Source organism: Podarcis raffonei, chromosome 10 (assembly GCF_027172205.1).
Source record: "Podarcis raffonei isolate rPodRaf1 chromosome 10, rPodRaf1.pri, whole genome shotgun sequence".
In the NCBI taxonomy this organism is placed as follows: Eukaryota; Metazoa; Chordata; class Lepidosauria; order Squamata; family Lacertidae; genus Podarcis; species Podarcis raffonei.
This window is the reverse complement of record NC_070611.1, coordinates 4,689,352-4,716,474: the sequence shown is the minus strand read 5'-3', so window position 1 is coordinate 4,716,474 and position 27,123 is coordinate 4,689,352. Positions and strand designations below refer to the sequence as shown.

At 42.9% G+C, this 27,123-nt stretch overlaps 1 protein-coding gene across 1 annotated transcript; it reads right to left on the bottom strand.

Moving 5' to 3' along the window:
* Positions 1–4: 4 nt before the first annotated feature.
* Positions 5–27,058, bottom strand: LOC128422566 (cadherin-related family member 4-like). Its single transcript, XM_053406701.1, has 8 exons — positions 26,919–27,058; positions 15,274–15,415; positions 14,208–14,461; positions 7,404–7,534; positions 5,881–5,973; positions 4,395–4,464; positions 2,926–2,962; positions 5–353 (listed from the first exon to the last, which is right to left on the bottom strand). The coding sequence occupies exons 1-8, from the start codon at positions 27,042–27,044 to the stop codon at positions 277–279; spliced, it is 930 nt and encodes a 309-aa protein (XP_053262676.1). The 5' UTR covers positions 27,045–27,058; the 3' UTR covers positions 5–276.
* Positions 27,059–27,123: the final 65 nt, after the last annotated feature.

Here is a 27,123-nt window from a genome sequence, read left to right as displayed (position 1 = left end):
AAAATCAAGGAAATAAATGAATTTGTATTTGGCAACAAAGCACAAGTATAACAACCACATAAGCCAGGTAAATAATTCTATGGAAACATTCAAAATGAGAACATTACTTTCAATGCCCAAATTCCATGACTTCATTATTGACTATTAGATGGTCAGATAGTTTGATCAATAACTTCCCACTTCCAGGTGAATTGTTTGAAAGCCATTTTGTCCATACATATGGGGCTGTCAGACAGAAGAGATGTGAAAAGTGTTGGTATTAGCAGGAAGTAACCGTTACATAGTAGAGGTCTCCTGGTTTAGCCACTGCACTTCACCCGTTTTACTGTTAAAGAGGTACTGCAGTCCTGTTGCTAGAGAAGGGAAAAATGGCTTGGTCTTAGTATTATTTTTACCCGTTGAAAAAGTAAATAGCACTTTTTCAGCACATCCAAGTGTTCCAAGTATGTCCTATACATTATCTTCTTGTAACCTTTATAACACTATTGCAAAGCAAAGCAGTTTTCCCATACAGTCATACCGTGGAAGTCAAACGGACTCTGTTCCGGAAGTCCGTTCGACTTCCAAAGCGTTTGGAAACCAAAGTGTGGCTTCTGATTGGCTGCAGGAAACTCCTGCAGCCAACTGGAAGCTGCAGCAGCCCCGTCAGATGTTCAGCTTCCAAAAATAGTTTGTGAATCGAAACAGTCACTTCTGGGTTTTGATCATTTGGGAGCCGATTTGTTCAGGAGCCAAGGCATTTGAGATCCAAGTTATGACTGTACTGCATCACCTGTGATTCAGAATGCACTTTCCTTTTCGCAGAATTATAGAATTGGAAAGTTGGAAGACATGCTGAGAGTCCATGACAAATGGCCATCCAACCTATGCTTAAAAACCTCCAGGGAAGGAGAGTCCAGCAGCTTCCAAGGGAGTCTGTTCCACTGCCAAACATCTCTTGCTGTTAGAAGGATCTTCCTTCCCCATTCTTTGGAACTGTTACAACCTTGTAGACAGGGACTATAGCTGAATATAGTGGAATTATCGTGGAATCTAGCACAAGGTTAGCACTTATTTCCATATTATTTCCAAACATTTTTCTTTTCTGGAAGGAAATAAGATGAAAAAGAGCACCAAACATGCAACATATTCCACTATAGTTCCAGAAGTGGCTTCTACATTGCATGAATGCAGAATTTAACAATTAGGGGAAAGTCATGGAAATTGAATAATCTGCTGTGCATGGATGCAGCCCAAATCGTATGAGAAGTGTTGGAAAAAGATGGGCATGATTAGCCTGGAGAAGAAGAGATCAAAGAGAGACATAAGGACCATCACACAGAAGATGGAGCAGACTTGTTCATTGTAGGTCCAGGGGCAGGAGGAGAACAACTGCGTAAGAACCTTCACGGATGCAAATGCTGGCCAGGCTTTAGAAGAACCTTTTTAACAGTGAGAACTCTTCAAAAAACGGGAACAGTCTGTACACTGGGTGATTCATGGTACACTAGCGACACCATGTGGACAGGCTTAAAAGCTCTACTGTTTGGATTTGAGCAGTTTTCTCTCATTCTTATGGCTTCTCTCAATCAATATTCCGTTTTGTGCTTCCCATCACAAGAGCTGGAACCTTGATAGACCGATTGCTTTGGGAAACTGTTAAATTTATTAAACAAAATGAATGTACATAGAATCTGAATTCCAAAATACACAGTGGAACGAAACCTTTATTGGAAGGAAGTGTTCAGAGTTTCCCAAAATGCCAAGTTAACAATATTACTTAACCAACATGAAGCTGATTCGATTTACAGATAAAGGTAAAGGGGCCCCTGACCATTAGGTCCAGTCGTGACCAACTCTGGGGTTAAGTCACGGACGACTCTGGGGTTGCGGCGCTCATCTCGCTTTATTGGCCGAGGGAGCCGGCGTACAGCTTCCGGGTCATGTGGCCAGCATGACTAAGCCGCTTCTGGCGAACCAGAGCAGCGCACAGAAACACTGTTCACCTTCCCGCTGGAGTAGTACCTATTTCTCTACTTGCGCTTTGACATGCTTTCGAACTGCTAGGTTAGCAGGAGCAGGGACCAAGCAACGGGAGCTCACCCCGTTGCGGGGATTCGAACCGCCGACCTTCTGATCGGCAAGTCCTAGGCTCTGTGGTTTAACCCACAGCATCACCTGCATCCCCAGTTTACAGATACCAGGAAACAAAACCCCTGGTGTTGGAATCAGTAGTTCAGGAACCCCTGAAGCAGCCTTAAAACAATTGGTTAGTTTGTTTCTTTAAAATTGCCAATAATGTGCACTTTTGTGAAGGAATAGGTGAGTGAGGAAATCTGAATTCTCTCCTAGGGAAAAACTGATGTGTCAGAATTTTAGTGTTCAACTTTGTAGAGTCAACGTTGTAGACTCTCCGTCATCACCTCCATAATTAGGCAGATATTTTGTGGGCACCAGCTGAAGATGCATTTCTTCCTTTGGGCTTTGGGGATCAATATGTTTTTGAAGTTGAAAAACTGAGGATTTCTGCCTGCTGGGTTTTACTACTTTGCTTTTAGATATATAGTTTTAAATATTTTAATCAGGGTTTTTTGGAGAGTCGCTGAATTTAACAGGTTGTCAACCTGCCAGGGCTCTTTTGGGAGGAAAGACAATATATTAACACAGGAGATCATTGCCATCAGTACCACCACCATAGGGAGGGACAGATCCAGAAGAGGCTTGCTGGGGGGGGGGCAGAGCTGCCATGCTAGCCTCTGGCATGTGGGTCAGTGTTGCTTACTAGGGGAGGGACGGCATGGTGCAAACACACCAATAGGCACACTTGATAGTTTCCCTCATGCGACCTTTGAGAGCTTAAGCCAAATTGATCTCAAGGTGCATATTCTGTGAGATTCAACAAAAGTAAACTTGCAAGTGTACTTTAAAACCCATATTGATATTTACCTGGATCCATTGCACAACCGTCATAAATGATAGAGGGCTGAAAGGCAACATAAATCACTGTCATTAGCACACCTGTACTCTCAATGCTTCTGGTCACCATTGTCTTGAACTAACAGAAGGTATTTTTGTTTATTTTATAGATTTATATGCTGCTTTGCAGCTTGGGGCCATGAAAGCAGTCTACAACAATAGAATTATTATTTTCTAAACAAATTCTAAAAGCACTAAAAGCATTTATATGACATTCTAAAAACAATGAAACAATTCCTACAGGTGTACAATTAATATTCCATAAAATGACTGATTCACACTTCAGGGAAAGCTTTCTTAAACAAAAGCATTTTAGGTAGTGACTTAAACATCAAAATCCTAGCTACCTGTCTAACTTCAGCTGGTAATTGACTCCAGAGGGCTGGAGCTGCAAGACTAAAAGGCTGGTTTCTAGCACAAACTAAACCCCTGTTCTGACCACTATACCTTCACAATCTTTTCCACAGATATAGGCACACCTCAGCCAGTGCGGCACAGTGGTTAGAACAGGGGTGGGAACCCTTTTTTATTTTGAGGGCCAGAGCCCCTTCTGGGCATCCTTGGGGGGGGGCGGATGCCAGTGGTGGGTGGGACAAGAGGCAAAAGTGGGCAGGGCAATAAATGTGAATGCTCATAGACTCATAGAATGGTAGAGTTGGAAGGAACCACGAGGGTCAACTAGTCCATTGCATGAATCTTTTGCCCAACAGGGGGCTTGAACCCACAATCCTGAGATGAAGAGTCTCCTTCTCTACTGACTGAGCTATCCCAGCTGAACAAGAGACTTCAAAACTGCCAGAACTCTCTCCGGGACCTTGAAAAAAACCAGACCTTTCTCTACACTCAGACATCCCTTTCTACCCTTTGCCCAGACAAGCAGGAAGCATTGCCAGAGTTCAAGGGCACATTCCAGCCAGGCAAAGGAACAGAAGGGGGGTGCAATGCAAGGCTGGCAAAGGGCTTCAGGAGGGCGTGTTGCTTGAGGAGAGTCTGAAGAGCCAGACAGAATTGCCTGGAGGGCCACATTTGGCCTCTGAGACCCCCAATCTCTGGCTTAGAGTATCAGGCCAGGGTGGCAGAGACCCTGGTTCAGATTCCCAGTCAGTCATGCAGCACACTGGGTGACCAGTTGCTATCTGCCAGCATGACCTACTTCACAGGGCTGTTGTGAGGATAAAATGGGGGCAGACCATATACACTGACTCAAGCTCCTTAGAAGGAGGATGGGAAATAAATGTAAAGAAAGAAAGAAAGGTCCTTGCCCAGTCCAATGAAAAAGGGGTGAGAGAGGTTCTCTCTCTTGAAACGCAGCTACGTTCATGGCTGGCAGACAAAACGTGCAGCCTAAAACTTCTTCCCACACCCACATGGGATTTTGATTGGCAGCACAATGAGCAGGGGTGTTTCCACTTGCAAATAGCAAGTGCAACTCCACTTACTTCGGAGCTCACAGACAGTTTTCTGAATGTCGCATCTGATTGCAGTAGATTCACAGTTGGATTCATTTTGCTGGTAGAGAGAAACAGGAAAAGCAGCATTAGACAAGTGTTTCCCGCAGGGTGTGCAGGGGAGCGACTTGCGAAGGAGGATCAGGCCAGCTGCTAAGAAGCAGATCTGCTCCTGTGCGGTGCCAGATGCTGCTCCTTTGTGACTCTCTTTGAAATACCTCCTAAATCCCTGTCTTGCACAAGTGGGATCCACTGGGATCTTTCAAAGTGTATGAGCAAAGTGAGTATTGGCCTCACCAGGCCACCAGCATAGCACTGGTCTCCTGGCCACCTCCCCCTCCCTCCTCTTCTGCTGCTGACAGGAGGCCAGATGTGTAGCATCCCCTCTCTCTGCCTGTCACTCCTGAGTGCAGCATCTGTGCTGCCATTTATGCACCATCATTTGGCATTATTCCAGAATGTGGAGAGTTATGGCACAAGTTTCACAGAATCTTAGATGATAATATTCATATCTGAGTGGATGCCATCATCTTCTGTGTTCTAAAACAATAATAATCTATTGTCATAAGGCTCAGAAGAACTCATGATTGTGGATGCAGTACTGCCTGTAACATCAGAAATCCCTTCACAGGAATATTGTCCCTGTAGGTGTTCTACCAGGGATGTGGTTGGCGCTGTGGGTTAAACCACAGAGCCTAGGACTTGCCGATCAGAAGGTCGTGGTTCGAATCCCTGCGATGGGGTGAGCTTGGTCCCTGCTCCTGCCAACCTAGCAGTTCGAAAGCACGTCAAAGTGCAAGTAGGTACCGCTCTGGCGGGAAGGTAAACAGCGTTTCCGTGTGCTGCTCTGGTTCACCAGAAGCAGCTTATTAATCCTTGCCACATGACCCGGAAGCTGTGCGCCAGCTCCCTCAGCCAATAAAGCGAGATGAGCACCGCAACCCCAGAGTCAGTCACAACTTGACCTAATGGTCAGGGGTCCCTTTACCTTTACCTTAGGTGTTCTACCAGGAGGCCTTACAAACAGCAGGGAAGAGAAGGCAAGCAAAATGCAAGGGAGATAGTGAAAGATACAGGAAATTGAATGCAGATTTCCAAAGAATAGCAAGGAGAGACAAGAGGGCCTTCTTCAACAAGCAATGCAAAGAAATAGAGGAAAACAATAGAATGGGAAAAACCAGAGATCTGTTCAAGAAAATTGGAGATATGAAAGGAACATTTCGTGAGGTGGCAAGAATACACAGACAACCAACATAAAGAGGTACAAAGCAGCCTTGAATTCATGCCTCTTAAAACATATGCTGCAAGAGATAAATGAAAATCTTGGAGGTTTCTGACAACTCTCTGTGACTCCAAACCACATGGAAGAAATGAGTGTCATTTATATTTTCTGGCAATATTCCTAAAGTGGCTACACAATTTGTGCTAAAGTAGCCCAATGAGACACAATGCACACGAGACAGAAAAGGACCCTTACCCTGGAGAACTGGCATGTTTTTCAGCGTTCAGGACTGGAGGTTGGTTTTGGTCGATACAGCACTGTGGAAAGAATCTTCCACATTTGGGAACACTGTTGAGGGTAAAAATGCTATCTACATTAGAATCACGGGGTGTGTATTGGGGAGCAACACATGGAGAGGTGGAAGTTTATTGGAAAGGGCTGGCACAAAATGTATTGTCCGTAATCTTTTGAGGTTGGGGCAAGGGAGATTGTGGGCAGAAGAACCTCCTCTCCTAGCCGTCTTGTCCTGGCCAGGGAAAATGGTGTGCAGGAGGCAGCAGCAGCAGAAATATGCACTCCAGGCGCAGGTTGCGCATTCAGCCCCCTCCCCAATCCCAGGGATATATGGGGGAAAGATGAGGGCTTTGGATCCAGATCCTGCAATCTGCACCCCCTTTTGGGTCACTCTCATCAGTGGAGTAGTAAGGTTAGGAGACATTTCCACAATGGGAAGGTTTGTGAGGCCAGACCTTCTTCTCTACCTATGGGCTTCACTCTCCGCAGGAACGGAGGGAGATTCACTCTATTCCATAGCTGCTGAGATTTGTGGGAATGTTCAGGGATGCAGGAGAGGATATATTGTCTGATTATATCCTTATCCAACTATTGTTAACAAGTTCCACAATTTCAGCCGAGTAACATTCCCCTTAATTTTAAGCTTTGCAACGGATGCGTTTGCTCAGGCTCGCTAAAGCCTCTATAATAACTGTTCTGGTATTTTCCCCTTATTCCCACATTGTAAAAGACGACACAGTCTTTTACAAAAGTATAAAAAAGAGTTTACTCACATTCTATTCACAATCAGATCCCAGAAGGCAGACTTAGTTTAATGAAGTAACATACACTTGGAATCTATCTCTTAAGAAGGCAGTTCCTTTGTCCTCTCTTGGCTGGAAGCCAAGAGGGCATCTTTGGCTTAGTAGATGTTGTTTCTTTGACGCATGTGGTGAAAGAGAGAGAGATGGCTGCCCTGCCCTGTGCTTTCTTCATTACCTGCACAGGTGAGGCCACACCCACCTCCAGTCACACGCAGAGGAAGTCTGTCCCAGCCCAGAAGGAAACAGGAAATTTACCTGCTCCTCCCCATGTGTAAACATGTTCACGCTAGGAATGTTGTACTTGACTGCTCTGACTGCATCCCACAAGATTCCCTTCCACAGACCAGAAGCCTGCTTCCTTAGCTCCTAAGAGATCTGAACAAGGGCATGCAGGAACATCCATGTTACCTGCCACCTACAGAATTCTTGATACATACATTTGTGTTGCTGTAGTATATTAAATGTGGTGCTTATTTGTATCAAACACAATTCCCTCTTGATGAATAGCAAACCACTTTAAAAACTCCTCTAAGTCTCAGGACTGGTGTCTCATGAGACATGGGGGGAAATGGGAAACTTCTATTGCAGTGGGTGGAATATCTATCAACAGACTAGTCTAGGTGTACATTTTCATATTCATTGTCTCCTCTGAGCTGTCCCCCAAACTGAAGGAGTCCTTACTCTTTGAAGCAACCCCACACTGCCATATACAAGCACATCACTAGGAGGGCTCCTGCTATAGTTAGGACAACAGGAAACCAGTTTTCGGGATGCCAGTAATATAAAGTCTGAATCAGCACTGAGGTGGTAGCCTAGAAATAAACCAACAACAATAGTCATTTGCAAAACAGAAATGGATATCCATTAGATTTTTCAAAATGCAATATAATCTGGAAAAGAAAATTCAAATTCAAAGTTAATTCCAATTAAACGTGAATATGATTGGGTCCAGAAGTGAAGCATCGTGGTTCATAGAACACCCTGAATAAAAGGCATGTGACATGCTTTTAAAGCTTTTTCATAAGCAAAAATGCTCTAAAGAAATCTCAGATTCAATTAGCCCGGTGTGCTAGTGGAAGCCATTGCATGACCTCTAGCTAGCAAAGCAGATGAATGTGCTAATGGAATGATTGTATTAGCACAAGCATAGGCAAACTCAGCCCTCCAGATGTTTTGGGACTACAATTCCCATCATCCCTGACCAATGGTCCTGTTAGCTAGGAATGATGGGAGTTGTAGTCCCAAAACAGCTGGAGGGCCAAGTTTGCCTATGCCTGTATTAGCACACTGCTGAATCCCACCACCCTCAGTCTCCATAATGCTGAAAACTATGAAAAACTTGTAGTATGGGTGGGGAACCTGTGTCCCTGAAACTATGGCTAGATTCCAACTCCCAAATGGAGGACTGAGTCTAACAAAATCTGTGGAGGTCACAGGTTCCCCATCTCTGATCTACATGGTAATGGCGGGAAAGGGCCAAAGATTTCTGGGTGGTTCACAATATAAAAAACAAAAACACAAAAACACAAAATGCACAATAAAACAAGAACTGAACAAACAAATAACCCTCCTCCCACAAACACATTTAAAAGGCCGCAGAATGTTAATCCGACAAAGGTCCGGTTACAGAGAAACGTAACCAGAGAAACTTGGGCAGTGCATTCCACAAACAGGGAGCCACTGCAGGAAAGGCCCTCTCTCATGTTGCCACCCTCAGAAGATGATCTCCGGGTCTGAATAGGTTCATATGGGGAGAGAGATGGTCCTTGAGGTATTCAAAGCTTTATAGGTCAAAATCAGTGCTTTGAATTGGGCCTGAAACATAATCGTTTGCCAGTGCAGTCAGGCCAGATTGAAATATGGCCCTCAGCTTGAAAAAGTCCCGTCCCCCCCGGATTATACCCTCTTTTTCCAATTTTACACCCCCTCACTTGCTGTTAGGGTTTTTTTTAAAAAATAAATGTTTATTAAAGTTTTACAAAACAAAAAATTCATCATTTCACATAGATCCTTCCATTAATTAAAACCCACAGAAAAATCAGAAAACAAAAATATATAACAAAAAAAGAAAAATAGAAAAAAGAAAAATCCACTTTAAAAAGTTACAAAATTCCTTATCCCTCTGTCCTGACCTCCTCACATCTCCCTTTTTTGTGTTCCTCTTTATTCCAATCTGATTCAGCAAATTCAAACGCTTCTTCAAACCATGCTTACAAATTATGTTTTTCTAATTATTATGTCCCAAGTTTTCGTTATCTTAGCCCATTCCTCATCTTATATACTAGGACATAATTTTATTCTGTTCATAACCCCCTTCTCCTTTTTGAGAATCTACTTTTCATTCACATTTAACCAAATCCCACATGCCCTGTTACCTTCACTTCCCACATCATGTTAACACTCAAACATTTGCTGTTAGGGTTTTTTTTAATGTGGGAAATCCTAACCACAGTTTCCCCACATCCTGTCTTCCTCCATCCTAAACTCACATTAAAAAGGAAGTTTGGAAAAGGCTTAGAAATTAGATTAATTTGTACTAATGACAGACCTATATTTTGTCCAGTAGGTGGCAGTGTTCCTATGTTAAAAGAACAATTCTGTATTGTAGAACATGAAACACTTATTGGAGGGGAAATAAGTGAAAACTTAAGTTTCCAAATACTCTTGAGAAGTTGCAAAATAAAAGCAGAATATTGTCGTGGGTGTTTTATTTTTCTTTTAAATTTGTGGGCGGTGCAGCATTCTTAGTACCAGAAAAGAAAAGAAAAAACCTAGCTAACAGAAAATAGAAGACATTAATTTCAGATTTTAGAAGAGAGAGAAAATGCACTAATTATATAACATTAAATACAAAAAAAAGCATTCCCAGAAAACACCAGCAACTGGTGAGCCCCCTGAAAAATGTGTTCCTGGCTGTTAAGTCGAGATTGTGGCAAATTCTACACATTGTGTAGACATTAAATAGACATTGGGTCTACTTAATTATTGTAAAATTATGTTATATAAGTATTTTTATGAACGTGCGACTTATATATTTTTATAAATAATTATTTTGCATGAAGACCATCTGGACTAAGTATATATGGGCAATACTGAGGGCTTCATGCCCTGCTCTTGGCTGAGTCGTGAGATATGGAGCCCTCTCGCCTTCCCTCAAGCAGCAAACAGTGTGCCTTGGATCTAGATGTGTATCAGCCTGGGGTCACAGAGGGTCCAAGTTCTGCCACTATTTCTGCAACAGGGTCTCAGCTGAGTCCCTGTCTACAGCATCCTAGAGCTGCCCCATCAGCATGAATGGGGAGTTTTAAGCCTCTGGGAAGAAGTATACTCATCTCCTGTACTGCAGCTCTAGGATCAGCTAATCAGAGTAAAAGGAGGTGAATCAGCCACTGAGCCTGGGCTCCTGGGGTCACTCTGAAGAAAAGCACCAAAGAGGATTTGCCCTGGATGCCCTTAAGCACCAAAAACACAACATGATTTCGTTTCAAGAGAATGGTGTGCAAGTTCTGCTACAAAGGAACTTCAAGGAAAGCACAACATGAGTGACCCTGAAAGAAGACACTGGCGCTGTCCAAATCATTTGCACATGTGTGCACACAGAAAATAGGAGATCAGATCGGCACTGATGGTTGCAAGGCAACCCTAATTATTAATATTGCTTAAATGTAAGATTATTGTATAATCTTAGAAGGGGGGGGGTTATGAGGGGGCCTGGCTGTGACCCTGCACTTCTGAATTTGTCACTCTGCTACTGTTCCCAATTATCTCCAGAGCAGGGTTAGGTGAGCAAGATAATTCTAGAGAAGATCTGGCTAGCTCCACATCCTTATGTCAGTTCCCACCCGCCACCATTAATCTTCTCAGCTCTCTTTGAAGAGAGACTACTTCTGAGGATCCCTGCCAGAAAACTGCAGCAAACCTAAGAGGCTGTTTCACTGTGTCTGCTGTGAGTCACTCGGGTCTCTCTCCAACTGTGTCTTTCTAGAAAAAGAGGAGCTGGAACCCGTGACGAACGCCTCCCTCATTCTCTCTTAGGATGGCAATGGCGCCCACCTGAGAGGAACTGAGTTCCAAAGAGTTCCAGCTCTAAAAAAGCCCTGGTTCTCTTTTGACCACCCTCTCTTCCTCCTGAACATTCTCTCTCTCATCTTCATAGTAACCAGCCCCTCCCTCTGGTTGGACTCTGTCTCAACTGCCCCCTCCACCACATATGAGATTCACTGTTCAGCCTCTTTAGCACGACAACATGGCTTTGTTGAGGGGCGCGCCCCCATACTAATCATTATTTCAGATGAAGACGGCATGGACCTGGGACATGCTTCGAAATTCAAGCCAGTGAAGTACCACTTCCCTTTCATTTTTTAAGTATATTTTAAGATACAGTTCATTAAAGATATCAGCCTTTCCCTTCTTCATTGACTCCCCTTCCCCAGAGATACCAGACAGATGAGCATGTGCAGATCGTCCTGTGTGATAAAACAGGCTGTCACCAGCCTACGATACAGATATTTTGGGGCTATTGAAGTAAACTGGCTGCTATTGGTCAAGGCACTGAACAAACAAAGGATCTGAATACAGTTTGCATGAGTGTCCGATACTTATCTCAACATTATGTCACCATATGATGAAACTAAAGGATTTAGACAGTTAACATCTGCTGTGTCTGTTTTGCCAGTGGACTCGGATGTAAAAGTTCCCTATGAGTGTGGCCAGTTAATTTGATTTCCTGGCTTAACATCTTAATGATTCAGCTGGCTATCTCGTTTTAGACTTACATTATTTATATGTATAGGCACAGGATATGCGTATCCATGAACGTGGCTTTCTGCCCCAGGGAAAAGATGCGAAATAGAAGATTCTGAGGGGGGCCTCACACCAAGCAATAGAGCTTAGCTATCAGACCAGATGCTGGGAATAACACACAAGGGATTGACCATCATAATCGACATGGGATTGCTACAGCAAGCCCATAACCATTTGGGGGGGATATCCCCCAACAGAAAACCAGTAGGTCCCATGAGGAAGGTCCCCCCCCTATCATGGCCACAACTGGCAGAAGACCCAGCAGACCAGCCCTGCCATGCACACCATACCACACACAGACCACACCACCTCTTCTTCCCACCAAACTGGAGTGGGGCAAAGCACGTGGTCTCACCATTGTTGAATGAGAGCAGCTCATCAGCTCTCACATGCGCAATGCTGTCTAACATAAAACTGCAGCTTGGGCATTGCATGTTGGGTAGTTTTATGATGGGCAGCCACCGTTCATGGAAGCTGACAATTCTCTCCCATTACAAAACACAGGCACTGTGTGCCTTCACACCCACAGTGCTGACATTTCCATCCTGGCCCCAGATGCCGGATGAGCCAGAAAAGGACTGAGGAAGAGACACACAGCATGGAGCAGAGAATCAGGTCCTTTCTGTAACGTAAGCAGGCCTTAATAATATTTATTTTTCAAAAAAAAATCTGCACTAGTTTTTAACTTGAAAACTTCAAAGTAGATTTACTTGCCTTTAATAAAAATAGGTTGGTTTCCACCAAAAGAGCAAAACTTCCATTGTGTTATTGAGCATATATATAACAGAGTTGTGCAAATTTCAAAAGCAAATGAAACCTCTTAGCAATAGAGGAGTCACAATCCAGATTATCGTTAAAGTAGTGTTTTGAATTTTCAAAAAATACTACTGAAAACTTTTAAAAATAACCTTATATCATTATTTAATCATGAACATCTACTTTAGTGACACAGAGGAATAAAGAAAAAGCTAAACAAGATATAAATTCAGTGGAGAGTCTTGTTCATTTTGTTTTATTCCATCTGTTACAGTAGCTGCACTTGTGTTTGGGTGATAAACTAGGGAAATTTTGTGTGTGGCATGATATTGGGAGAGAAAACCATGGGTGGGGATAACTTAATGGTATAGAAGAAATTAGCATATTGACAGTTAATTTAACAGGAATTTTACCTGAGTAATGAATCTTTGAGAAACTGATCCAGGGCTGATCTTCCTATTTTGATAATAATAATCATTGTAAACCTATTGTAAACCTATAAAATGTCTCCAACTGCCCAACACTTTACCTGTAACAGTGACCACCAAAATGCCATTGGGAATCTTAAAAGCAACAGAGCATGAGGGAAAGCGCATTCTCTTGCTGGTCCTCAGCAATTGCTAATCCAGAGAGAGAGAGGAGGGGGAAGAGAAGGTGTCCTGGATTGAGGAATGAACTCTGAGAAACAGAGAAGGCTGCGGACGGCTCTGTGTGTTCTCATCTCAGGATGTTATGTACTGGACCCATTTCCCCTTTGTAAAAGGGGTAAATGTCTTCTAAACTTCAAAAAACAAACAGAAAGCAAGCCCATATCGCCCATGCTACCCCTAGCATGTATTAGCTCTAAACCTCCCTCAAGCTTACCAGTGCCTCATTCGTGAGCATAGATGATGCTCTTTTGGCTATACAGGGAATGGCACTCACAGCCCGAACATCAGAAATAGAGCAAATAGGGTAGCAAGATTGTCACAAGAGCGCCTGGACTAAAATTGTCTATCAAAAACTTCACTTGTGGTTTATCACCACAACAGCTACTCACTCTGGGTTTTAGTAAAGCAAACAGCCTGATTTGTCAGCCCCTAAATGATATTGAGCGTCAGAACAACTTGGCCACAATAAGGAAATTTTGCCCATGGCATGGCTATTTTCCACCCTCCCATTTTGACTCTCTGGCACCTTATCTGCATAACCTAGCAATTCTAAAACATAGGCGCACTTTTTCTCTTGTAAGATTGAATGTACTGCCTTCAGTTGTACTCAAGGATGATTCCAACAGATTTCACACGAAAAACGCTTATGTCTCTGTGGAGATGGCAGTCCCGAATCAGTGGCGCATGCCCTTCTGGCTTGCCCTCTTTATAAAGACTTGAGGAATGAGATTATCACCCCTCTTTTATTGTCCATTCTGGGTCGCCCAGCCACTGCCACAGTGTCCCTTCTCTTGGCAGATCAAGATGAGCAGGTGACAGCAAAGATTGCAAGGTTTTTAGCTGGGGCAATCAGAATAAGATCCACCATTTGACTACTGATTCAAAACCCTAAAATGTATTTTATATAATTGACTTTTTATTTCTAGTCTTTGTATATCATATTGTTGTTTTATTGCTATGTTTTATTCATTCAGAGCAAATAGTGAGGCACTCTACCTGAGGCAGAAGATTTTGGGGGAACCATTTAAGCAGTAGCTATCCGGCGGGTGTTCCAAGGCTGTGACGATGCTGACACAGTATAAACACACCAGCAGAGCCAGTCCAGTTCTCTCTCTCCTGCGCATTTGCACCACAATGACCTGGCTGCCACCCCATCCCTTCCCCCTCTCTGTAAGTCACAGAGATACCAGAAACATTTTGAACTGTGCTCTCCTCTATCAACACCCTCAGATGTCTCTTGACGTCCTGAAAAAAAGAAGCATGCTTGGAAACTTACGGCAGTTGTGGTTGTTTTTGTGGTGGTTGAAGGCCTGGTTGTTCTCCAGGGAACCACATGCAATATTACAGTCGCTGTTGTGGACAAGCGGTGAGCTAAACTGCCATGCAGTTCATCAGCCACTTCTATCAGCAGCTGAAATGTGGTGGGATCCTGAATTCCTTGAAACACATCATACTGGAAGTTCTGTGTCGTCATCAAAGAAGGTAAGCCAGAGCCTAATCTCTCAAGTTTGAACCGAGAATGGGTATTGCCTAGAAAGAATGGCGTTTGAAGTACCATAAAAATAAAAATGGCATCCTATTACAATTCATATCTAGCTCTCCAGCTTTCAGAATCTTGCACTTCAGGTGAATATGGCATCTCTTAATAAATGTCTGAATTGTGATGGGATGATGCAAAAAGCCTCTTAGGCACTGCTACAAGAGAACAGCAGCTTTTCTTCCCTTAAAGAAACGAAGGAAGCAAAAGAGATTGCAGCTTAGAGCGGGTTCCCCTCCCAACGCCAGGCCACTGTTCAGAGAACAGAGGTGTCTCCCTCAAAGCACAGAAGGTGTATATTCATATATAGATTAGTTGGTTAGAACATGGTACTGATAATGCCAAGGTTGCAGGTTCGATTCCCCATATGGGATGGCTGCATATTCCTGCAGTGCAGGACCTCAGGGACCTTTCCAACTTATGATTCTATGATTTAAGGCCAGATGTGCGGAGGCTGAGGCCCTTCAGCCCCACCCAGCATGACCAACAGTTTGGGATGATGGGACTTGTAGTCCAGGACCATCTAGAGGGTTCCCTATCCTTGATTTCAACAAAACACTCTTGGTGTGTGCTCTTTAGCAACTGACCTACTCCGAGTTGACATATTTCTATGGTCAGAACAATCTCTGGCTGGCTAATATTGTTATAAGGTGTGTGTTTTTTAGGTCCTAATTTCTGGGCAGCTCCCAAATGGCTCACATTTGAAGGGGAATGCACTTGAAGGTGTTTCCCCAATTCTATTCACACAAAAAGAATGAAAACTAATGAATGGTCATTACAAAAACTAAGCTATATATAGTCTTACCTCCCACAATAGTGTAGCTGAGCTGATGAGGGGAAGAATCTTTGTCTGAGCAATTTAACTGCAAGATGGGTGTTTTAATAGTAGAGTATATAGGTTTGCTATAATAGGGTGGCCTACAGATCGGAGGTTCATCGTTCACATTCTGCAAAAGAAGAAAATAGCAGGTCGCTTGAAAACCCTCTGACAAAAAGTTAGGAACAAGAACATTCTAGCAGAAAGAGCCGCAAGCTCCCAGCATTTTCCTACAATCATTACACAGCAACTTCACAAGTCAGTTTCTGCAGACACTGACACATTAAGCCTGGTGGTGGCAGAAGCACTTTTCTGATTATTCAGATTATTCCTAGCCTTCTTCAGAAAGTTGTAATGTACATATGCACAAAGAATAAAAGTTTGTGTCTTGGGCAACAGGTTTACAGAGTCAATAAACACACAATTATTCAAACTGAACATGCATTACTACATCAAAAATCTATTGGAAAGCCGATTTGAAGTTCCCTTGTCACACCTCAGAGCAACCTCTGTTGTTGAAAGCCTTCTCTCAAAAAACCATGTGACTCTCCTTTCCAAGGTCCTAGGTATACTGTAAGCCAGGCGTGTAATAAAAACATGGTGGCCTGCAAAGCAGCACAAGCAGAAGGCAATTTGGAGTGGGGAAGCTGTGGAGAAGTCCCAGTCACCCCCTCGCCACACAGCTTTGCAACAAAGAAACAGCGTATCAAGCTTTTAAGAGATATATTGCCATGCAAGTGTGGTTAGACCTGAATGCTACTGCAGGACATCAGCAGTAGCAAGAGAAGATGGGCACAGAGGTTTATGGTCTATGCTATGTGCCTTTAAGTGCTGCTGAGGCATTGCTTTTTTGTAATTAGCTGCAAGTGGGATTGAAGTGGAGGTTCTGCATCTTTATTTATTTAAAGCATTTTGACCCTGGTCTTCGGACACAAATGGCTCTCACAGTCCCTGCCCTCTAAAAGGCATGACACAAAAGGAAGGAGGATAGCAAACTCAGGCACTACACCTGTTGAACAGCAGCTGAAGAATTAGTGATGAATAGACTCTTAACAGTCCCTGACTGTTTCTGTGGGGGGGGGGGGCGTGGCGTTAATCACTAGTTTCCTTGCATTGTTCCCCCCCCATTGCTATATCCAAATTTATTCATTTAAATGTTATATTGAGCCCTCCCTTAAAGAGGGCACGTAGTGCGGTGAGCCCTGGAAAACCGACACCCTGTGTTGTGGGTGGGTACTATTGGTCAGCCACAACACCCGATTGGTAGGTCCCTTGAAGCTGGGTGCAATCTGGCCAACGGGACACAGTCCAAATGGTTTGAGGGACCTATTTATACCCATGCATGTGACCCAGAGCTTCCTCTTTTGGTGCGTGCATTAGGAACACCCGCCCACCTCTCCCTACTTTTAGGTCTTTGTGCTTGACCTTGCTATTCCGTCGTGTGTCATCTGTCATTGGGACAGGGGCATGGCAGGAATTTTCCCCACTTGGCTGATTGGCTGCTGCCATTTGGGTTTCGCCTGCCACGTAGCAAATCGTCACAACTTGTAAGGTTGCGGATTGTAAGGCTCTGGTTCAGGTGATAGGGATGGGAGAACACTCTTGCCATCCCTATGTGAAGGGTATTCTGTTAAAGGAATCCAGGGACTCGATGGTTTGGTCAACCCCTGAGAGGGGGTTGTGCCTGTGCCTGAGTCCAGAGGGACATTTGGGTGGCAGAGTTAGCCTGTTCCTGGCTTTCCGCTACCCAGGTGTTCATCCTTGGCTGACCTATGCTGGAACCCTGGGTCAGCGCTACCTGAATGGCAGGGAGCTAGTTGAACCAGAGCCTATGCAACCAGTCACTTTCTGTAATCAATAAAGTTGTGGCGTAAATTCTGCCAAAAACCAAAACCAAAATTTGAGTCAAGTGTAAATTTATTTGGGAGGAAGTTTCTGGGTCTGAACATGCAAATAGTTTCTATCCCACATGGGGTCCCCAGTGATGACTGTTTTGCTATTTAAAATGAGAAGAAAGGGAAAAAGAGGACCAGTGATCCTCTGCTAGCATGGAGAAAGTACACACAGCTTTGAGAAGTGCAAGTTTACCAGTTGCCTATGGAATTTCTTGCTTTACTCTTCTAAAGTGAGACAGCCAACACAACACTGGCTCTGTTTTCTGACGGAAAAACCATGCAATGCTTTATGGATATAGCATTTTATGCCGCCACTCAGGGCTCAGCTGCAAATCTTATCAATCAGCATGAAGAAAACATGGCTTCTTTTATTGTCTGCTCTCAATTAAAGGAAAATCAATCAATCAGACAGGCTTTGCTCAACATTACATTACAAAGAGAAATGGCCCAGACTGTTTATCTTACTAAATGCTCCATTAAATTATTTGATAAGGTATGTAAAGCTTCTGTACACTTCCCCCGAGAGTTATTTTCTTGGGTACAAAATAAGATACCACCAATCCATATTTATTAAGTGGATTGACACAGCTCATAGAAAAGCAGGTGAACCATGAAGCCCTATTAGCTGCAGCAAACATGGTTTATTAGTGAACAAGACACAGAACTGAATGTATGACACACAAAAGGGCAGGGCTTTAGCGACCTCTTCATCATGTAGTGCCCTAGAGAAAAGGCCCCAAATCCAGAACATGGTAGCAGAATTGGGGCCTGGGCCCTCTGGGCTTCCATTTCAGAACGGACATAATGAAATCACCCAGATCTAAAAGAGATCCAATATGTTTGGAGGATTGCTACCCCCTGACATGAGCTGATAATGTCACTAACATGCGTCAAGACCTGCAGCCTTAAGAACAGACTGAAAAGCAGGGATGAGGATATGAGCTGGTCTCCTTTGCTTAGGTTATCACCTGCTCTCAGCATCATGGAAAATGTGGCTCCTGTTTAAAACACTTGCTTAAATCATATGTTTACCAAGGTTTCCTGGACCTTTTTCATGTTTTGTACACTGCTCAGATGAGGTTGTTGAATTTTTATTGGCTTTATGCAAGTTGATTAAAGATTTTTTTAATGATAATAAGCATAATTCAAGGGTTTAGCACAGGGATGGAAAAGTAAATATGTATCTTTCTGTCCTCTGTTCCACTCCGTCTTGCTCCATTACACGATACAGGAGGATGGAGATTTCCCAATTGCTTAGGGCTCTCCCTGCAATTCCTGACAGGCCTCTAACTTGTATTTATAGTTAATTTGAGCCTTGGTGCCTGAATTACAAACTGGAAGCATAATTTTAAACCCACACATTTGTACCTGATCATTTCATTCATGTTTTGTTGATAGAAGTTTTATTGCTAAGCCTCCATTCATCAAAAGAAGTCTGATATCCATTTACATAGCTTCTATAAGGAAGGCCAGAGTCTCAGAAGGTCTTTGCTCCCACTCAAAGCATTTTAATAATACTCTCTGATTTTCAAGCCTCCCACGATACGATATAAGACTTTTTGCAGTGTCATTAGCTTGGAGCTAAATTTACATCAAAGCACTATTGCTAAATGCCCACACTGGAAGGCTCCACCTGAAATGTTGCTTCTATTACTGCCTTTATCTACATTGCCGTTATTTGTATTTTCATATTCACTTATGTCTGCATCTTCTTGGAAAAGCGGTGTTGCCCAAATGGAAATTAATTGTGGAGGAGCCTAATAGTTTGTATTGTGTTTGCAATTTCAAGCCTTCATTTCAGGAACAAAAGCGGATGATTTAGGAAGTGGGGTTTTTGGAAAGTTTTAGGAATCACATGTTTGTTGCGGAAGGTGGAAGTTGGCAAGAGGCTTTGGAGAGCTGGCTGGGAGAAAGTGTGAACAAGAGGACATGGCAAGGAGACCCACCACAGCAGGAACCACCAACACCGCTCTCCAGGTGTTCTCAACTGTACTTCTGCTGTAGTGGGAAATCATAATTCTCCATAGTCAATAGCGGTTTGCAAAGTGATGGGAACCACTGTTGGTGATCCATATGGAGACAATTTGGGACTTCTAGATTCCACAACGCAGCCCTCGAGTTTAAGGAACTCATTATCACCCCCGTGTCCAAAAAACGTGAGATGTGTCCCTCTGCATCACTCAGTTCTCAGAGGTCACTCAGAGGTCACATGGGACATGACACAATGAGAATGAGGCTGCACCACGAAAGGTACATTGTCTCCAATCTAGATAGCTTATATTTAACTCTTTTCTGCTGTTCTATAATGTAATCATGATTACTTGAGTGAAAGTAGTTATTTGCCGATTGACTTTACTAGAAGTGTTTCAGAGCATTCATTTGCAACGCTGAAACATCTGCAGCAGCATTACAGAGCTATAGCATTGCCATATATGTTGACATCACCGGAGAATAATATCCAGTGGTCGATATAGCCAGTGCTTTTTCTGGGGGGGGGGTGCAGGGGTACACATACCCCTAAACCTTTTGTGAATCTTTGTACTTTTGTCCATTTACTGTACTTATTTTCCCCGATTTGAACTATAAAATGATGGTTTTTCTTGAGTCAAAATAAGAGTACACCTGAGCATTTTTTAAGGAAAAAAGCACTGGATAAAGCCAAGGGCACCCTCACCATAGGTAACTCTCATTCCTCCATCTACATTACAGGCGCAATTCCCAAAAGGTGTCCGCAGTAACAATCAGGAAGCTCACATTTGGCTATCTCTGTGCAGATCTAAATTGGCTTAACTTCTAGCAACTCCACTGCAGTCCAGGAGTCTCAGACTATTTATAGAATACAATTCTATAAATTGGACATGCTTTGAAGGCTGATCTACAGAGAAAGATCAAGATAAGATTTTTGCATCTGAGAGGCATCTTCATTGTGCAAGTGAGCAGGATGATATCATTTTTCTTCTCAAAGATTATTGTTTTCCTTCTTAAAATCTAATCTGCATTTTTCTTTTTAGAAAACAATTCCTCTTCCTATTGCATTTAACTACGTTTAGTGAAGAAGGCAAAGGTGTTGTTATCATGACGTAATCCCAAACATGAGAGTTCCTGGATTTCTTCTATAATTACACGGTTTCCAACCTATAAATGCCTTTGTGTTGATTAATGGCATCTGTTTACACAGATAATTAAATAATTTATGTGGCCTGCACCTTATCTTTAAGCAGAACAACACTTTAAGCATCATTTTAATTGTTCTTTGAGGGTTGTGTGATACATGTGGTTACAATTAATGGAAATACAAAGATAAATGATAGCTACTGTAGCTTTTTCTGAGAGGTCTCTCTTAACTTGATAAGGCTATCAATGACTACAAGCCATCATGGCTCCAGTATTGGAGGCAGTGTGCAGCTGTATGCCAGTTGCCACAAGCAATTTCCCCTAAGATTTTGTATGCTATTTTCACTAATGTGTGCATTTTATTCACACTTTCCCCTAATATACACATTTTTGTACATATGGATTGGAGAACTGCATCACAAAATATGGAGAACTGCGAATTTCGAAGGATTATCATGTTTCAGTTTCCATATTGGTTTGAGAGGTGTGCCAATTACTCATTAAAATGCAAACAAAATCAAAATTCTCTCCCATCCCTATTTGGGCATGAGGTAGGTTTACTCTGGGCAGGAAAAAAATGCAATAATCATCAGCCTTCTAAAATCTGAAAGAAAGCCACATTTACAAGGGTGAGTCATTGCAGAGACAGATTAGGAGTGTGCATGTTTTGGATTTTTACTAGCAGGGCTTTGTTATTTAAAGCCATGTTTGGGTATCTGAAAATATTAAAACATAATCTCCAATGGCCACATAATGATAAGTGAATATAAGAAACCTTATTAGGGCCATGGACATTACCCATTGCACTAAGAATCCCATTGATGTGGTCTGTTTCATACTTAACGGCTTCTGCTAGAACATAACAAACGGATCTATGCCTGGAGATTTTCTTCCCCCAGCCATTCGACCCCACAAATACGTCCAACCTGTGCCTGAGGCGCTAAGAACATCAATCCCACAGAGACCCTGAGTCAGCATGAGGAACGACGGGTGAGTCAGATTCAAAGTCTCACTAGGAATACATCAGGCAATAAACAGTGTTTGTGGGTAACCTGCAAAAACCATTGTGTGACCCCACCAGTGCTGTTAGGATTACTCCTTCACTGATTAACTATAAACTCGATAGGCTCAAGGAAAACACAACAGCATTAGGAAAACATGGCTGAGGTTGGAGCCTCTAACATTTGGAAGAACTATTGGGCTGGACTTTATGTGCCCTAATACTAAGTTGGCCTCCTAAACAAGACTATATACTTCAACCTATTATAAGAAAGAAAAGAAAAGAAATTTCTGGTGGCATTCAGCTGAGGGTGCATTCAGATATAGGGACTATTGGGTTAGTTTTCCTGGTTGCGTGTTGAGGCCACCCCAATAACTCAAACATCACACATAATTTTTGTTTAAGGTTTTTTTGGCATAATTTGGGCCACAACTTTATTTAAATACATAACTGTGAGTGGTTGCTTAGGCATTGGTTCCGACTATCTGTCCTCCTGTCCAGGGACAGAACTGACTTCCGGATTCCAGTGGAAGCCAGTCAGGGAAAACAATATTGGGGGGAAATAAAGCTGGGCACCAGACCCTCACCTCTCCCCGCATGCTCCCAGAGGCTTGCGCAGCTCAAGCCCAATGCCAGGGACTTAGACGAAAGCATGGCAAGCCCCCGGATTCCTTTAATGGAATTCCCTTGCAACACCAGCATTGGAGGGGTAGGCACTTACCCCTCCACCAGCCAATTTTTTAACCAATGCCTAACCGCCACCTTACAAGTTGTGATGATTTGCTACGCAGTAGGCAAAAACCAAATGGCTCCAGCCAATCAGCCAAATGGACAAAATTCCTACCAGGCCCCTGCCCCAAAAGCAGGTGACCCCATGACAGGCATAGCAAGGTCAAGTGCAAAATCCCCAGTTCAGGGAGGGTGGGCAGGTGATCCGGTGCACGCAGCAAAAGAGAAAGCCCAAAGCTGTGTGCCCAATATTTAAAACCTTTGAGCCCAACCCACAAATTGGTAACATCAAAATCTCCCCAGAAACACAAGTACCCCATCACAGCCTGTGGCCATCCAAACAGATCTGCCAAGCAGCAGTGGGGTGGCCTGCTAGACCCCACCTCAACACATGCTCTCTATTAAGGAGAGCAACACATGCTCTCTATATAAGGCTAGAGCTTCCTTTTGGGTTTCTAATGTTCTTTTTGCATTGCATTATCTCTTGCATTATTGCATTGTATCTTTTTGATCAATATACTGCCATGCCATGCTTTTATTCACACCAGTGGGCATAGGATGGCACATCAGCAGACCTCATTTGACATGTTGCCAGCCTTTATGTGCATGTGTTTTTCTGTTCCCCCAGGTGGGAAAGAACTGTCTGATGGAATACCACCCCAAATTTTGCAACACGGCATGATCCATGAAAGCAGTGGGAACGTTATACCCCAAAACTCCCATGGTTTGCTGAGTTCGCAAGGTTGTAAACAGATTTTTGCCTAAGATCCAAGACAAAGCGAAGCCTTTCAGAAATACCGGTAATGTCCGGGAAAATCCAGACATATGGCAATCCTAACCATGCAACAGACATCAAAATCAGCAATAAGATTCAGTGCATGGATCCACAACTCATACCATACGTTTGTTCATAGTCAGTGATTTCATTGAAATTGCGCCTGGTTTACGTATGAATAAGTGGATTTGATTGCAATACTATGACTTTGAAATTGTTGACAATTTTTTTGATGTCCAGATTTTAAAGATGGGAACAACGTGATGGTGAAGGAGGTTTGACTTTGTGCATCTGCATATTTTTCTGCCAGTGAGTACAAGTGTGCAAGAGAGAGGGAAGAGATCTTTGTTATAAAAGGTAGAATTCAAGCTTCATTCAAGTGACTGCAGTGACCCCAGCTAGCATCAGTTACTGTTCTCAGTTTTAGCCCTTAAATGTACATATGAAATGCAGCAGAGATAACTGTCTCAGGGGGCTGTTACAACCCACATGAAGTCATGCACTTTATATGAAATTCCTGTCATGTAAGATGTATTTGGATCAAGTTCACTAAGAAACATCTCTTTGTTTTAAGAAAAATGAATCTATTACTTGAAACTAAAGACTAAGAGAATGAGTACTGGAGTAGAAAATTGACACTGGAACACACTGTGGCATAATTAAGGATCCCATTTTATTGTAGGGAATTATTGATATATAAATGTATTTCTGTGCCACATTATAAAATATCAAGACAACGTTCACTATGAAATATAAAACACTATTTTAAGTTTTTTTAAAAAAAATAAAGAGGATCATTAAAGTGACTGGTTAATCAGGAATTAAATGGCTGAAAAGCCTGTCTTTGGGTGGATCTACACTCAGGAAAAAAACGCTATAAATAAGTCAGAAATTAAATCATTATAATAAAAGAAAAAATCGCTATGACAATCACATAGAAAATGTTTTTGCTGTCTGACACCATCTAGTGTTGTATGATTATAATGCATTCAAAACACTGTGTGTGTTTTTTACTAATGTAGCTGAGTCCTTTAAGAGATGCCTGAAATCCGCAAGCGAAAATGTCTGCTGATTCTTTGCTGGAAGAGTGTTCCCCAGCATGTAATCAGTGACTCTAAATGTCCAACTCATTTTTCTGTTCTCACCTAATTGCATATAATAATCCTTAAGGAATATAATGAAGAATGAACAAGCAAATAAATGAAAAGAGGAGCTGAAGTTATTTGGTACAGGGTGTTGCTTCAATTTGTCCTGTAATCAATTAAATCTAATTTGTGGCTTGTGTCTCTGCATAATACTTGGTTATAACTTTTAGGCAAAAGGCTACTTCAACTGTCAGTTTAGTGTGAGCTGGGCCCCATATCCTACTCTGTCACTGATTTATATTGAGCCATTAACTTCAAATAAGGCGAAAGCTGACTTTAAGCAGACTGATCGTGTGAGCTTAAAAGCAAATCCTTTAACAATGCCATAATTTCCCCTAATGAATATTCCTTGTCTCTAAAATGCTGCTTTCTGTTAAAGGAACAAAGCACACACACCCCAAAGCCTCTGCTGGGTCACTGATGTAGTTTGACACAATAAATTGCCAGTCCCCAATTCCCATATTGTATAATGCAAAAGGAGACATGGTTATTGTCTGTTAAATAAACATTGTAGAATAAATACCCTGCCATATTGCTCACTCGAGCTACAATGTCATCACTGTGTTGGATTCAACATAAGTACAGTAATGCATTTTCTTAATAGTAGCTTTCTTTGGGACATGCAGAAATGGCTGCTGTTTTCTGTTATCGGGAGAAATGGCATCAGGCATGCAAGATAGGCCTTTTAAGGGCTAACAGTCACAATAATTAAACAGAAACATTGCATCCAGAGGTGATATATCTCTATGTATGAGATGCTGAGAACCAATTAAGAGAGGGGTAGCCATTGCTCTCGTACTGTGAGTTTCCTAGAGGCTATTTATTTACTATATTTTTAAGTCGCCCTTCAGCAATGCTGTCAGAATGGCTTATAATAAAATAAGAAAACCCACAATTTGAAAACAATCATCATTAAAACTGGGGGATAACCAGCACCATATAACCAACATGCTTACATCTAATTGATGCATGAAGGGGTTAATAGAGTAAGCTGTCTTCTTCCCATCACCTTGGAACTAGGTCATCAAGCCTTTGCTCTCTGTCTACCTGATGAACTCACAGGGCTGTCTTAAGCATATGCTGCGCCAGGGTGCAAAGATCTGCCCAGCGCCCCCCCTAGCTTGCCCAGCCCCAGGCGCGCAGGAGGGAGGAGCCGGCCGGCTGCCTCAGCGTCTCACTGGCTCAGTCACCCCTGAACTCGCGGCACAGAGCCACCCGCAGCAGAAGATCCCACCATGGCACTCCGACCGATGGGTGGGCTCTTCCCCGGACTCAACTCTCAGGCCCTGGACTCTTGGCCTGGTTCCCTTGAAACCCCGGCGCCCGGGTGCCCTGCTCCCCTAGCGCCTATGGGTAAGACGGCCCTGTGAACTCAGCATGGGAAGAGGTTTCAGCTCAAACCTAGCCGTGTGGCTCTCACAAGTCATACTTGTGTCCCTATATCTATCATTTAGGAACTTTCCACATTTTGTAACCAACTAAGTTTTATCGCAGATGCAACTTTTCAGACTGACATACGGGGAAGCAGATGAACCAGACCTCTGAAGCATTTGTAAGTAAACCATTTTTAACCTACCAAACGTGATATTTTTCTACACTAGGGGAAGTGGGAAACTTTGGAAGGAATTTGGAAGGGTATATATTAACGGTCTAACAGCCTGTATTGCTGCACTTTACCCTGCTGCATATTTTGTGATTTTAAATCTCTGCTGGGGTCCCTCACCAAAGACTACTTGCCACAAACCTCGATCTTAGCATCCAGGGAATTCTCCTTTTTATGTTATTTTTTCCCTAAACTCTATTTTAAAACCCACAATAAAGCAAGACACAGCAGAGAAATTAAAGAAGAAAAATCATTAGACACTTAACCTACTAACATAACCTGTAGCAGTGTTAGAGCTTTAATGTCCTAGTACCTAAGGAGGCTTCAGAGAGGCCTCAGGGAGCTTTTGGAAATTTGTTTGATAGGGGGCAGCCTGGTAAATAATGATTCTCTTACCTGGTGATGATGAGTCTCTCAAATGGAGAAACGGAGGGTGTAAGAAAAGAGTATACTCTGTGGAGGCCAGGTCTCTCTTTCTCAGGGAGCCCAGGATCCAGGGCATAGCTGTCAACTTACAGATTTGAAAATAAGGGACCAGCAGCCTTGAAAATAAGGGACCAGCAGCCAAAATAAGGGACCTGCAGCCTCACCTGTTCCAGGCACTCCAGTCTTCCTGTCCTCCTGCAGTCTGGTCAAACTCATGCTGGTAGCTTCGAGAACACTGTCCAACCAACTTTGTAACCAGAGGTTCAATTGAATATAATCTAAATCACATGCACCACAAGGCCTATGCAGCCTCAACTTAAGATTGGTCCCCGGCCTGGCTTTGCACTGCAAAGTTTGCAGCAGCACGTGCAACAAAATGGCGTCCAGCATTCAAAACCCCCCTCCGCTTGCATTAACTAGCCACACACAAGGCATGCAAGCTCCACCCCCCAGTCGTTCTTAGACTTCTTATTGGGTGAGCAACACAGCCAAGCAACACAGTTGGAGCCTCCCTCCTCCCTGGCCGGCAGGGAGGGAGGGAGAGGAGCTGCTTCCTTTGAAATTTAAGGGACATCATTTAAGGGACATTTAAGGGACATCCATCAATAAGGGACAGCAGCGGGGCATGGCGCTGGAATAAGGGACTGTCCCTTCAAATAAGGGACACTTGACAGCTATGATCCAGGGTTGCTGGATCATGACCATCACAAGCCTGCTGGCTGCGTAGGGGTGGGGAGGTGGTGGGAGTTAGTTGAACATCATCTGAAGGTCTTTGCTATCCCTGGTAGAATCCACTATTCTCAGTCAATAATCTCTTTATTCTAGTTTCTGCTAGTTTCTGCTAGTTTACAAATAAGCCATGCTCAATATATTATTGTAACTGCTTTACAACAGATACATATAGAATCAAATGCTCCAAACTTCCCCAAACAAACCCTTTACTTACCAGAATGTAGACTGTGACCATAGCAATGCTGGATCTCTGCCGGATGGGGTCTGGTTCAATATCATTGTCCAGGTCAATAGCTTTCACCCAGAGAAAATACTGAGACTCACTTTCTCTATCAAGCATGTTCAAAACTTTTATAATACCTGGCATGGACACACACACCATTAAATCATTTTTTAAAAATACATTTCTATTTTTTTGA

Excerpts from the sequence above, each read along its gene's own strand:
- LOC128422566 (XM_053406701.1), bottom strand. The coding sequence starts at position 27,044 with ATGCTTGATAGAGAAAGTGAGTCTCAGTATTTTCTCTGGGTGAAAGCT. Across the intron at positions 4,465-5,880 it reads AAACATGCCAGTTCTCCAGG|CAAAATGAATCCAACTGTGA; the intron begins GTAAGGGTCCTT and ends TCTCTCTACCAG. Across the intron at positions 354-2,925 it reads CGGTTGTGCAATGGATCCAG|CAACAGGACTGCAGTACCTC; the intron begins GTAAATATCAAT and ends TCCCTTCTCTAG.